Genomic DNA, 14682 nt, shown 5'->3' with positions numbered 1-14682 from the left:
ATTTGGTAACCAAAAAGCCTGTAACCTTAGCCTGTAACACAGTGGTTAACAATAGACATGTAACGTGCTTGTAGCTTACGTTAATACAATGAACATTGACGTAGCGTTTAACGAGAAAGCAGCACAACATGAAACACCCAACGTTTAAAAAACATACTATAACGGATGATCCGATAATCCGTCATCATCATTGGCAATGGCAAATGCCAAGTTAACTAAAGTTAGATAGTGCTGCTGAGCTAAACATGTTTGTTTCATTTCAAAGTTTGTATAATTAAACATTATGATGAAAGGTACCGCATGCAGCAGCTGTTGCTCGCCATGTTTACATTGCAGAGAGATTGGCAGCTCGCACCGGAAATTCTGTTGCGCATGACAAGGAAAGGAGAATAATGTTGGACATTTCATTCATTAATGCACCAAATAAAACATAAAATAAAGATTGTTCACAAGTCTTTGAGCTTGAGTCGAGTCTCGTGTCTTTGAGGGGCGAGTTCGAGTCGAGTCTGAAGCCACAACTCGAGTCCTCATCTCTGGTATATGCATTTTGTGTGTGTGTGTGTGTGTGTGTGTGTGTGTGTGTGTGTGAGAGAGAGAGAGAGAAACAGACAGAGTGACTGTTCGCTCCAGGTCTCCTCTCCATTAGCAGATGAGAGCAGTAATTTCACACAGGCCTGGCCAGGGTAATTATCAGGATGCACACACTAGCTTTGGGAGAGGTGTGTGTCTATGTGTGTGCACATGCACGTCCTCATCCATGAATGTAAATGAACAGTATTTGATCTGTGTGCATATGTATATATGTAAATGTAGCAGGGAACTTTTGAATCATTGGTGTGTTAACATCTTCCAGTGGCCGTACAGTATTTCAGAGCAAGAACCCCTAACCCCCTTATTAATAATGGTGTCATTTACTTCCCCAATATTATTATCATGGTGAGTACTCTAGATCCTTGAGGGGGTTCCAGGGGGTTCCCAGTAAAATGTGTTAATATTGCATCAAAATCTGTTTAACCACTTTAATTCTATATCGGCTATTTGAGATAAGCACAAAATATTTTCAGAAAGGGATCCACGGCCAAAGACATATTTATTTGGGGTCATTTAACATGAAAAGGTTTGAGAACCACTGCTCTAGATTAAGCTCATTCTAAAGTGACCTCGTCATTCTAAAGTGGTCTATTCTGTTTGTGTGTGTGTGTGTGTGTGTGTGTTTGAGGTTTGCACTCCAGGTAAGAGTCGCGCTGCTCACTGGTTCATTCTGATTCCTTTAATTGGGTCTTCCTTTGATTTCTGCCGACAAGCCTAGCCCCACTTCACCCCCAGCGCTCCAGCCCTTACCCCCCCATCACCTCTCCTATCTCCTCCCGCCCTTCTCCTCCCCTCCTCTCTGCTTTCTTCCTGACTGCTGCCATCTCCTCTGCTCTCCTCCCATCTCCGCCCCTTCTGTCCTGATTTTGGCCTTAACATTCTTCTCTCTCTCTTTCTCTGTCTCTGTCTGTCTCTGTCTTGGATGATTTAATTCAAAATGATATGATGTGTGATTGAGGAGGGGGGGGACATTGATTGGAGAAGCGTTACACCCTTGAATATGCTATAATTCCAACATTTTCTGAAGGTCAGCAATGTGATTGAATTTAGTACCAGAAAATTATCAAATTAATTTGACAAACGTGGGCGACTTTTATTGCGGCCATAAAATGCACATTTCACCATGTCCCCTCAGAAAACACAGTTCATCACTATGGCATATTATGGCTTTGACCCAAATAGACCTATAAGGGTCTTTATTAGAGAAAAGCAGTGTTCACCTATCCATTTGTAACTCCCAATAATGTACAAATGGAACCAAATGGATCCATTTGGTTGTACTTGTACACTTCCAGAGTACATTAACATGACTTTACAGGTGGGAAGCTATAGAACCTCCAGACTACGCCTGTAAACCGTGACATTTACGCATACACGCTTAGCCAATGCCATTATCTACGGGGACTCCGAAAAGCGTGCACCATCATCTAATCTAAAGTAAAGCAACTTAATCCAGTCATCGGATATTTTAAAACCACACGGTAAAATCCTCCTTTAAACTTACAAACTGTTTCAGCTCCCCATTTCAGCTCTGTTTCTTTTCTCTACTCTGCACATGCACACTGCAAAAACCTCAATGGTAATTTAACTCGAGAGTGGTAAGAATGGACCCTTACGGGTCCATCATGAGGCAGGAAAAAAAATCTTTTGAAAATGCAAATAGTGCCTTGTGCACTTTCCCCTTTTTGCATTGTCATTTTTTCTCCACTCCTCTTCCCCATCTCCCTTCTCTCTTTCTCTCCTTTTCAACTTTCTCTCCAGCAGTTAATAGTTCTTTCGGCAGGTCTCCTTTTAACTCGACTGATGTCCCTTTCTTCTCTTTCAGCTCTCTTTTCTCTCACCACCCCCTCCTTTTTCTCACTCCTTCTTTTTAAGAATCTGCCCCTAATGAAACTAAATAGTTTGGTGGGGACTTTCTCTCTGTGTGTGTGTGTGTGTGTGTGTGTGTGTGTGTGTGTGTGTGTGTGTGTGTGTGTGTGTGTGTGTGTGTGTGTGTGTGTGTGTGTGTGTGTGTGTGTGTGTGCGCGCGTGTGTGTGCGTGTCTTGTGGCTGAATTGGCTGGAATGGAGATCAAAGGCGGCCTCCAAATTGAGTGTGTGCGAGAGAGAGAGCTCTCTCAATTACATCACAAGAGCTGATCAAGCCATCCGAATGAGAGAGAAAGTAAAGCTGTGACTCACACACACCACCACTACTACACATTCCCGCAATGATATGCAAACATGCATAACACACTTCACATAGGGATAATGTCTGTTCTATTTCATATCCACCGTCTGAAAAATATACTGCACGTTTCTCACACACACACACACACACGCTTGCATGTACAAGTCATCACACGTCTCCTGTTCACCAAGCAACTTCTGCTGTTCAAGACACTTACTACAGTGATTCTCAACCTGTGGGCCGGGGCCTAGCAAGGTCTCAGGAGAAGCAGCTCACTCTTTAGCTTGGCGCTTCCATCCTAGCTGTTCCAGTCTGTGTGAAACCCTGTGAGGCTCACGTCAGCCATCTTCCACTTTATTATTTTGATGTTAAAAGTTGCTTTTATGTTGAAGGGAAACACTAGCACTGTCAATGTGCAATTCCAGCTCACTATTGTTGGTTAATGTAGTTAAAGCTATATTTATAATACATTCCATATTGATGGAGAAGCTCCTCTTTCTGTCTGTTACACTTTTTCCGTACAATTCCCATGATGCATTTGTCAGGCAAGCATCACCTTGTCACACCCATATGGTGTATACCTGTTTCCAGTTCCCGTTACACATGACACCTTCACGTATGTTTCCAGTTCAAATCAGCTGCTGAGCCGATCAAATGAACCTCTAACGTGTAATGAATGTCACCTTCTGCGTATTGCCGCCATTAATTCATACTGATTTACATTTTCAGAAGTGAAGGCCGTTATTTTGCAGTTAACAAAGGGAACAAAGACAATGTCACGGCCACAGAGGTTAGCGGTAATAATAGACAGGAAGCTGAACTTTAGCCATACAGCAATTGTATAGAAGTATTCTAATGTGGAAAAATATGACTGTTTCCCTTTAACAGCATGATGCTGCGTTTACACTTATGGCGACAAAGCAGCAGGCTACAAGTCTTTTTCAGTCGTAGCCAGTGACATGAAAGCTACAAAGTGATGGCCGACATTTAGGTGCCGTTAGGTTGCATGAAACACTGCAAATCAAAGTTGAGCTGGCTTCACCGCTCCAATAACACGGTGAAGCATCAAACAATCATATGTATTTGTTTCACCATTTCAATCCCCTTCTCTCCCCACAATTCCTGCTTCGTTTCATAAATGGAAGAAAAACCTATAATTAACTAGTTCCCTGTGCTTGAGCAACACTTCAATGATGACTGTCTATAAAGTTATGAACAGGCCTGAAAATGTTATCTGAACTGAACAATAATAAACCTCGCTTTTAATGTACAGTACTGTATTATGACCAAAATATGCCATATTTAATATTTTATACTCAAAATGTGTTACAAAGAAGTGGAAATAGCCGATCTACAAGCTCACACGTTGTGAGCTTGTAGATCTGCTATTACCACCCAAAAAATAATTATGTAAAAACAAAAAAAAACTAAAAACAAAAAAGATATTGCAATTATCTCAAATTATTGCGATTATGTGATAATTGTGACCGGCCAATGGTGTACGCTTGGTGGTTTCCATTTACACATGGTACATTAACACAGGTGTTGAAACATTATTACAACAGACAAATGGCAAACCAATAGACACATATTTTTTAAAGCGAACATTGGTAGAATATTTTGTTCCAGGGACCCCCAGAAGTAAAGATTTGAGTTAAATGATTTTTCTAAAAATAGCAGATCTACAACCTCGTAGATGAGCTTGTATATCAGCTATTTTTGAATAGCCAAAGTATGAAATAATGGTTATAGCTAAAAATCTAAGATGACACAGATGCGTTCTGAGGCAAAGCATAAACAGTGCGTTGTAGTATTAACAGCAGCAGCAGCAGCTAATAATAATAATTCATTTTATTTATAATGCACTTTACATTTGAAACAAATCTCAAAGCTACAGTACAGAATACAAATATTTGCATGAAAACAACATGGGGGCAAAAAAAGCCGAGGGGGTAAAGCCAAAAGTAAGGACATCATCAGAGCTACACATGTTGACTTTATACACTAATGAATGTACTTGGTATAAATGAAGAGACTTCTTAAGTTAGAAGAGTTTCTGACTTTCTATAAATAAATGGATATCATGATTCTGTTAGCAATATGTTCCCCATATTTTCCCCATTCCCTTGTTCTGCTCATATTCTGCTACTTCCATTTTTTTCTCTCTCTCTTTCACTGCTTCCCTCTCTTTCTCTTTTAGTCTCTTTCTCTCTCTCTCTCTCTCTCTCTCTCTCTCTCTCTCTCTCTCTCTCTCTCTCTCTCTCTCTCAGTAATTATCTTGTCTGCTTAAAGGGCAAACTCTTCCCATCTCACTGGCCTGTCAAAGTGACAAGCTCTAGAGACGCCAAGAGGGTGTGTGTGCTTTTGTGTGTATGCATGTATGTTACTGTGTGTAGTTGTGTGCGTGCACTGCACTCTACCTGTTCTACCTGTCCTACTGTACGTGTCTGCCAGGGGCAGCTCTGCTCTACAAGTGCCCTTTGTTGTGTGTACACACACTCTTACCCATTTGCTCCGTAAAAGTGAGTATGAGTATAACTCTACGTAGAAACATTTTCTTAGAACTTCAAACGGACACAAACACACACAGACATACACAAACACACTGAAACTAAATGTATTTGCTCAAGAAAATGTCAAATGTATCTCACAAATACACTGACACCCTTCACACACAGACTGTTTTTAACAATGTACATACATTTTAATATGTTTAATGGAAAGAAAACGTTTAGTTTGAGTACAATAATATGATATGTTAAATTATAATATTGTCAGCAGCGTTAGCTCACCTCTCTGTCATAAATAAACACAGGCACTGTGTTGGTGGCTGACCGGGTGGTGCGTCAAGCCACGTGGCCGCAGCCTCCATGGTTCGATGCTGGAATGGTGACCTGTGTAGCATGCCTTACCACACCACCACCTCCACCTGTCCTATCCAGCCCCTCTCCTCATGTACATGCACACACTTAGTATGATGTGTGTATGTATACATACAGTGATTTTTTTTAATTTATTGAATACTTTATTAACAGTTTGCAAAAAGTACAGTTATAAAATAATGCTAAAAGGATAACACAAAAAGCCATGGGTTTTCCATTGTGGTCCTATGTATTCAATTCATCAAGACATAATAAGACATACAATACTATACAAGAAATCAATACGAGGAGTAATACAAGTATATTTACAGAAAAACTGTGTGTGTGTGTGTGTGTATATATATATATATATATATATATATTTATAGGTATATATAGGTATACACATATATATACAGTATGTGCTATACACACAGGCACATACTGTACATCACATACATGCACACCATTTTATTTGCACAGCACACACATCCACACCTGCACAATAAAAATACTCATAAAAATGCACACACACACACACACACACACACACACACACACACACACACACACACACACACACACACACACACACACACACACACATGCAGACAAACATCCAGACGCTTCCACACACTCACACACACTCACAGACCCCTATCATGTGCACGCACCCGTGGAATCCTAATTAGGCCATGTCCTGTTCCTTTGATAGCCGTGTACAGTGGCTCTTCTTTAATTCCTTATCAAATGCATTGATCAGTGTGGGCCTCGCTCGCTCATTGATCCGCGCACTCCGTCTGCAGCCCGCCGATAAGCTGGCCCTCCTCTCTCTCTTCTCTCTATCACTCTCACACACACACACACACACACACACACACACACACACACACACACACACACACACACACACACACACACACACACACAGTGCTGCTTTTTCTCTCTCACACACATTTGCTCTCTTTCTCATGAACACACTTTCTTGCCCCCCTCTCTCTCTCTCTCCATCGCTGTCTTCTCTTGCTTTCGCTGTCATTTTCTGTCCCTCTTCCTCTATTTCCTCTTAATTTTCTGTCTGTCTGTCTGTCTGTCCATCTTCACGTTGTACCTATGGCGTGTGTGTGTGTGTGTGTGTGTGTGTGTGTGTGTGTGTGTGTGTGTGTGTGTGTGTGTGTGTGTGTGTGCACATTAATATATCTGTCTTCTTTACCAGTTCTTTCTCTCAACAGTGATGGCCGTTTTCAATTACTAGTTACACTGATTGATTGATTAACTAGCTGATCAGTTGGTTAATTCACTGATTGATTGGTTAATTGAGTGGATGAATGACTCTATTTGGACTGGAGTGTAGTCTCCCTGTGTCCAGCTTTCCTACTGTCTCACAAAGACTGAATTAGTTATCCGTAGCTTATAAATATAAATAAAAAATGATAACGCAAATGTAACTGTTACTGCCGACCGTTCTCAAAGCGTAACATATTTGTTTTTAGTTTTTTTAATTATTATAATTTTTAGATAAAAGCAATATTAAGTTCACTGGTTTGCATTACCTCTTTAAAAAAAACACATCAAAGCCCTATACGACAAATAGCTAAAATTGCTGATTTACAAGCTCATGTTTTGTGTCGTGAAGCATTGTGAGCTTTTAGATCTGCTATTTGAATAATTTCACCTATTTATGGCATGCCCAAAATGTATGCCGTGTTGAAAGTGGTTTAAACTTTAATGCCTTGGAAAATGCTCAGCAGTAAAGTAAACATGGTTTGGAATAAATTAGCTAAGACACACACACGTACACCGGTATGTTCCTTTGTCTTACGTTACATGTTGATGTCCTGCTTCATCTGTATCAGAGATTAGTTATTACATTTGCACAATGGCTTTACAATATTTTTTTAAAATTAAATTAAAATTAACTTTCTTTAACACATTGACTGCCAGAGTTTATTCATAATGTACTCACCCCTGTGCCAGCGATTTGCGTGTTTTTTTTTGTTTGTTATTTTGTAATTTTTCATTCAAATAGCTTATCTGGCTGTGGTTTTAAACACATACGACAGATCTACCAGCAGAGAGCAGCAAATCGACACCTTGACCACTCTCTCACTCGCTCGACCCCCCCCAAACAGGCTCAAACAGTCCATACGTCATAACCGGATGTGACATTTTCGCAGATCGGCGATCGGCTTCAGTTCGATGTGATACACGACCTGGATGGCTGTTCGTCATCCAGACTAAAGAAAATAGAACTAGAACCCTCCGTTATTTTTTTATACCGTGTGAAAAAAACGTGTTTTTCCCTATTCTCGCCTAAAATGCCTAAAAAAGGCCTTCCGAGAACCGGAAACGGAATATGCGTCATGAATCCGGAACTCGGTGAGTGTGATGTAAACACAAAACGAAACTGATGATGAAAAATTCACAGAACACCGCAATCACAGATTAAACAATGAAAATTCCAAAGAACGCATATATGCGATTTTCAGAATTGCGGCAATCAAGTGATGGATTTGAAAAACGCATATATGCGATCTAGGCAATCAATGTGTTAAAAAGGTGTGTGTGTGTACAGAATAGAGCTCTAACTGTGAATTTGCCTGTCAGGACAAATGTCTGCAGCTACCAGACTAACTGGCAGAAGCCTTTAACATAGACGTGTGTGTGTGTGTGTGTATGTGTGTGTGTGTGTGTGTGTGTGTGTGGGGCTATTTCTTTATTTATTTGTGTGTCAGTCTGTTTTTGTCTGCAGCTGTGTGTATGTGTGTCTCTACGCGTGTGCATCTGTCTGCATCTATGTGCGTGCATGCATGCATGTGTGTGGCATCCCTCTGTACCAGCCCTCCATGCATGACCAGCAGTGCATGCCCCCCTCCCAGCCTGCACATCCTCTTCCTCTTCACCCAGAAAAGAGCATCAAACCCCCACCCCACTCCTCTGCACCTCCGAAAAATCTCCAGAGCATAGAAGGGTCCCATGCCCTGACGCCAGCCCCGCAGAGGAGCCCTCAGTGTCAGCCTCGCACTCCACTGTTTAGCCCCTCGACCCCTTGAGGTCCAGGGCCAGTCAAAGGGAAGACACAGTACACAGTTGTTCTCGCCATCGCCATTTAACAATAAGAAGTCTAACCTCCTGTTCAGCCTCTGTTGTGGAGAATGTCTCCCTCCAACGACCAGAGCCTGCTCACTCTCCTTCTATGACTTTTCATTCAGGCTTTGATCACCCAACCTTGTGGTTTGGGGTGGCTTGCTTGTGTTCAGTTGACCCGCGTGTGTTCCCTCTCGTGGAGCTGTGTTGCTCACACACATTTAGCTGTCACGCTTCTGTGTCACCACCTACATAGTAAAACCTGGGTAGTTTAATGTGATTCGAGTAGTTCGGGTAGTTTAATGCGAATGAGATTCTCAACCTTTTTGATTGAATACAAGGATAAAAGCACCTTCTCTTACATACACACTATAGTCAGATTACTATCCAGGGGGAGATCGCTGGCCAGTGTTTGATTTACATAACTTGAGTTACTTGAACCGTTGCAGAGTTCTTCGAGAAAAAAGTCACTGCTGGCACCACTTTTCAATGATGACGAGGAATGGGTCTCAAAACTCGAAATTGGCAGATTAAGTGGCTGAATTCGACGCCAAACTGGAACAGTGGGGATAGCGAGTGAACAGGGGCATGTTTGACATGTTCCACATATTAGCAGAGATTTGGGGGAGAGACTGTGCCTTCCTTCTCCCAGCTGGTGCGTGATCATACTGTAGCTTTGCTGTCTATGAAGTTCGAGTGTTACTTCCCAACCACCAAAGACCTACGAAGTGCAGACTTTGTAAAAGAACGAACAAACCAGTGAAATCATTTTGCTGAACCATGGTGCTTGTACTTGTGGTGATTGATTGATTGATTGAATTTTTTATTAGGCAAACATTTTTAAAGCATCACAATTACATTTCTAATACTTTGTCTAAAAGGTCCGTCCAAAAAAGTCCTTGCGGTCTTGTTTCCATTGAGGTCCTTGGTATTCATTTTATGACATAATCCAGTTTGTTTTTTGTATTGTGAGATAACCATGTTTTTTGTGAGGTTTCATATAGATATGTTGCAAACAAAACCAACAGCTGCCCTCAAAGCGATGACTTCCGTTCCTTTCTGTGATTCACTGATAACATAGTTATGGAAATAGAACTAAGATGATGTCTCACATTTGTATTCTGTCTTTCTTTGCGCAACAATAAGAATCTTCACAATTCCCTTTCTCACTATCTTTTGCACTCCCCTCCTCCGCCTCCAAACACATTTTCCTACAGTGTATTTTCTAATCAGGGTTTCCATAGCTGACTGAGCTAGTGCTAGCCAGATGCATTTTACTATAGCACTAATCCTAGCCTCTGGACAGACGGAGGCAATTTCACATTTCCTGTTCCACCCCAAACGGCCGACCACAATAATGCACCTAGGATGTTTTGGAGTGTTAGCTATATATGTATTATTATATATGTATATGTATTTTCTCTCTCTGCCACACAAACACATACTTTCACATCTGCTCATACATCCTCATGCTTAAAGAAAAATCATACATGTTGTTGCACATGTACATACACTTACACCGAGTAACTGTCACACAGACAGTCGCTCTATACATGCACGCTCGCACACTAGGGGTGCAGCGGTTTTCGATCTAAAACCGAACCGTTCCCCCTGCATGGTTCAATACATACGCCTTTATGAAGCGCAGATTTTCGGTTTTGCAATTAAATTTAGCGTTATGCATTTAATATGTCCATGTCGTGAAGATAATATGAGCAAGCTGGATTCACTCGCGGGGATCCTCGCGACCCGAGATGGTGTTGCTTGCCAAAAACAGCTGTTCCACTAGCTTCACGACACATTGCGAGCCTGTAGATTGTCTATATTCGGCAGGAGACACATCGGATTAATAAATGGGTATAATAATTACCTACGTGATGATGGTGTTGTTCTCTCCGCTCGTCATAGCAGAAGATCATTAAAAGTTATTTCTATCAGGCCAGTTCCAACAAAGTACTCCATGACTGTAGATAGGAACTCTTCGCGTCATAAGCATAACATCCTTAAATCCTTATGCAGAGATTAAAAGCCGGTGTTTAATTGCCGTAAACTAAACTTTGAAGTGATGCTTTTCTTTGCGACAGTACCCCCCCCTCTTCCCCGCACACGCTTGAGACATGCCATAAGGTCATTTGCCTTGAGCATAATAATGAAAGTAAAGTCAGCAATATAAGGTAATTATTCTCCTAGAAAAGCAGGCAGGAAATACTAGAATGTGTAATAGATTTTAATTTTTATTGCTAATAAGTTAAATAAAGAACATTTTGGAAATATTTTGAATTTCTTTTCTTTTTTCTTACTGTATCGAACTGAAACCGTGACCCAAAAACCGAGGTTTGAAACGAACCGCGGGCTAACCGTTGCGCCCCTAGCGTGCACACACACAATCGCACTCTTATTTATGTCCTCACATTACATTACATTCATACAGCCGAGGGAGTGCATAGAAAAGGAAGGGGGGGAGCAGGGAAGGAGGCATGGAATGGTGAGAGGGTAAGATGGAAAGAAGGAGAGCCTCCACTTCAGGAAAGTAATCTCTCATGGTTTGTTTAGGATGTCTCATCAACCCATTCTTACACCTGTTGTGTCAAACAGGTAATGAGTCGGGCAGGACTTGACAATTCGGCACCCGATGCCGCATTGCTCGGCACGGCCACTTGGACGGCACCAGGGCCTCACTCAGTGGTGCCTCACAGGGCTCAGGTCCGCTTCTGATGGCACACTTGTTACTCTTTTACACTTGTAAATGTTTTTATATTTTTAAAATGTATTTTTGGGCTTTTATGGATAGGACAGTAGGCTGACAGGAAATGGGGAGAGAGATGGGGAGTGACATGCAGCAAAGGCCGTCGGGATCGGGACTCGAACCCGCAACCCGCTGTCAGGCTACATTGAGCCTAGGTGCCTGGACCGCTGCGCCAGTGGTCCAGGCCGTTTTAAATGTTTTTAATCGACGTCAAACTATTACGAGTTGCAAGAACAGCACTTCTGCATTCCAGTTGGCAGGAATACCCGGAACGTTGAAAATAAATGCGACAGTTGGGTGCAGTCGCATTAAACGGGTGATGCGACTGGCTGGTGCTTTTGCCCTAACTCGTCACTATAGTACAACCTGAGAGTGAGAATGTGTTGGTCTAATCAAATGGGTTCCTGTGTCCGTACAAAACAAAATCCAGGGTGTTGATATAACTCTGAGGGTGTAACCTACTGTAGATGGGTACATTTTTTTCCACCCTCCACATTTGCTGATATGGAAAAGTAAGCGTTGTTGTTCTCAGTACCTGATACTTTGGAAACAGGTCGTCTTCCTTGTCTCTCTCTCTTAATCTGTCTCTCACTCGCTCGCCTTTCTTTCACTCACTCTGAGGTGTGTTTTTCTGCCCCTGTGAGCATCCCCCCTGGGTATTAACCCACACACATACCACACACACGCATTAGGAGGCTCCATCATTACAATTCCACCCCATTGTCCTCGGTTAACAATGGCAACAAACAAACAATTGAGATGGAAATGGAGAGATGTAGCTCATTAGCTGGCACTGGTTGTTTTGTTAATGGTTAAATGGTTGCATTCAACAGGGCCTGGCCTGAAAACCCCTGGCTCAATATGGAGCACACCGATTAACACACAAACACAGTGACAAAATATGACTTCACTCTCCTGTGGGTGGAAGTGGAAGTGTGTGTGTGTGTGTGTGTGTGTGTGTGTGTGTGTGTGTGTGTGTGTGTGCGCGCCTGTCTGTGTTTCAAGTGTTCATGTGTGTGTTTAGGTATAGCGTGAAGCATTTGTGTGTAAAGGTTTGTTTTCCATCACTTGTTTGGGGTAAAAAGTGGAACATTTCAGGGTATGTTGTGTGGGACATGCGTCAGTAATTTGAAAGTAAAAACCTATTTAAAAAAAAAAAAATTGAGATGAAGAGAGACAGTCATGATTTTTAACATTTAATCTCTAGTAGGGAACAATGCATGTACGTTGTGAACGCATTTCTCTCCGGTTATGCAATACCCGTTGTGTCAGTGTACCCATTGTCGGAGTACTTAGTGCAGCTCCCATTGTCTTGACTGGCCTCCAGTACTTGGAGGCCAGTCTATGTCAGATCCATGACTTCATATTGATTACATCAGGGATCTTCATGTACGGGAATAAAAAGGACACACAGACAGACAGATATGGGGATCTGTGGACACATAGATGTTTCTAGACAACCACTGATCCACCGACTTCCCACTCGGCACATCGCTCCCGGGGGTGTGAGGGAGAGACACGCATTTATAGATAGATACAGTATATCTATTAGATAGTTAATTCTGAGCAGTCTTTCTCTGACCCACTGGCAAAGTTGTGCTGAAAAATTGACCCCAGTGAAGTCACTGAGTTCAAATCTGTGAATGTGACAACTACAGTCCTTCCTTTCTGGTTTGTAGCCACTACATGGACCATAGACCACACAGGCCCGCCAGGCCAGTATTTGCCCACGAATTGCAACATGGGGATAGTAGGAATGTCATGGCAAGTGATTTGGTCTTCCTTTTGACAATTTAAAGGTGTGTGTGTGTGTGTGTGTGTGTGTGTGTGTGTGTGTGTGTGTGTGTGTGTGTGTGTGTGTGTGTGTGTGTGTGTGTGTGTGTGTGTGTGTGTGTGTGTGTGTGTGTGTGTGTGTGTCTAAGTGGTGGCCTGTGTTATCAGCTCCATCAGATTGGCTGGATCTGTAAATGGCATTTCTCTCATTACTCTGATGACAGCTGTTCAATACAGTATCTGTATACTGTAGGTGTGTGTGTGCGCACAAACATATACTGTAAGTTCAGGCACACTATTGCTTATTTGTCCAAATTATTGTTCTCCTAAAGCCTGATTTATGCTTTGTGGTATAACACGTTGTGAGCTTGATGATCTACTGTTTTCGGCGAGCTACACCATCGTATGACGCAGTATGAATTGATTGGAATCATTTGATATAACGTTGCTGTCTGGCAGAAACCTCTTATCTCCATATTTTAACTTTTTATGTTTTTTCGTACATTAATGCCCTACTACTTCATCATCCTACAGTGTCACACAAAATTAGCAAAAATGGCTGATCTTCAAGCTCAACACTGACAGCGATCATAACATGAATACTCCTGAGTATACTCCCTGTCACACACTAATGAATCTGTGTGTGTGTTTTTGTGTAGGAGCAGGACGCAGAGCGAAAGAGGCAGCTGAGAGAGAGAGCCAGGCAGCTGATTGCAGAGGCTCGCTCCGGGGTCAAGATGGCCGACATGAGCCTTCTGGACGCTACTGCAGCTGGCAGGGGCAAGGCTAGCACTGCTGGGGGTTAGTACACACACACACACACACACACACACACACACACACACACACACACACACACACACACACACACACAAAAACACACTCAAGCACAAACACACACACACACAAACACACACTCAAGCACAAACACAGGCACACACACACGCTCTTACATTCTCAAATATACTCACTTGTTGTTCACTGTTTCCTGCCAGTGGTTGGTTGATTATAAAATATTTTACATGGAAGATACACACACACATAAATATGTCACATCCTCACACATTTGACTCGTTCTATATGTGTACACACAAACATGAACCTCTCTACCTACATTGATGCTAAAAGCACCCACCACATTCCCATTATGCTCTGTAAGGGGGTCATGCTTAATCCTTCAAAACGCATCCAGGAGAAGAAATATATTATGCCAAACATTAGTTGATAATGGTCACACGTCTTCATATGTCTCATGCCCCTGTAATTGTTAGTTAATGAACAAGAACAACCGCTTCTAATAGCAGTTACCAAGAGGCTGGTGAACACCTCCCTCCCCCTTGAAGAACTCCCATGGATTTCCATTTTGCTGTAAATTGCGGTTATTATGGTAATGGGCATTATTAGGGCTCTGTGGTGATTTGTTCTGGCTTCTGACATGTTACACATCCTTGCTTG

General features: G+C 42.1%; 1 protein-coding gene across 2 annotated transcripts in view; it reads left to right on the top strand.

The window, feature by feature from the left end:
• ehbp1 (EH domain binding protein 1) overlaps nt 1-14682 on the top strand; it is a 189222-nt gene that overhangs the window by 110205 nt on the left and 64335 nt on the right. For both annotated transcript variants that reach the window (XM_084077333.1, XM_084077332.1), the window contains exon 16: nt 13887-14028. In XM_084077333.1, the coding sequence (XP_083933459.1) occupies nt 13887-14028 (142 nt within the window). The remainder of the gene's footprint in view (nt 1-13886; nt 14029-14682) is intronic.

Source organism: Gymnoscopelus microlampas, assembly GCF_963454915.1.
Source record: "Gymnoscopelus microlampas genome assembly, chromosome: 13".
NCBI lineage: Eukaryota > Metazoa > Chordata > Actinopteri > Myctophiformes > Myctophidae > Gymnoscopelus > Gymnoscopelus microlampas.
Note: the sequence above shows the minus strand (reverse complement) of the source record. Positions and strands in the feature narration are given on the sequence as shown.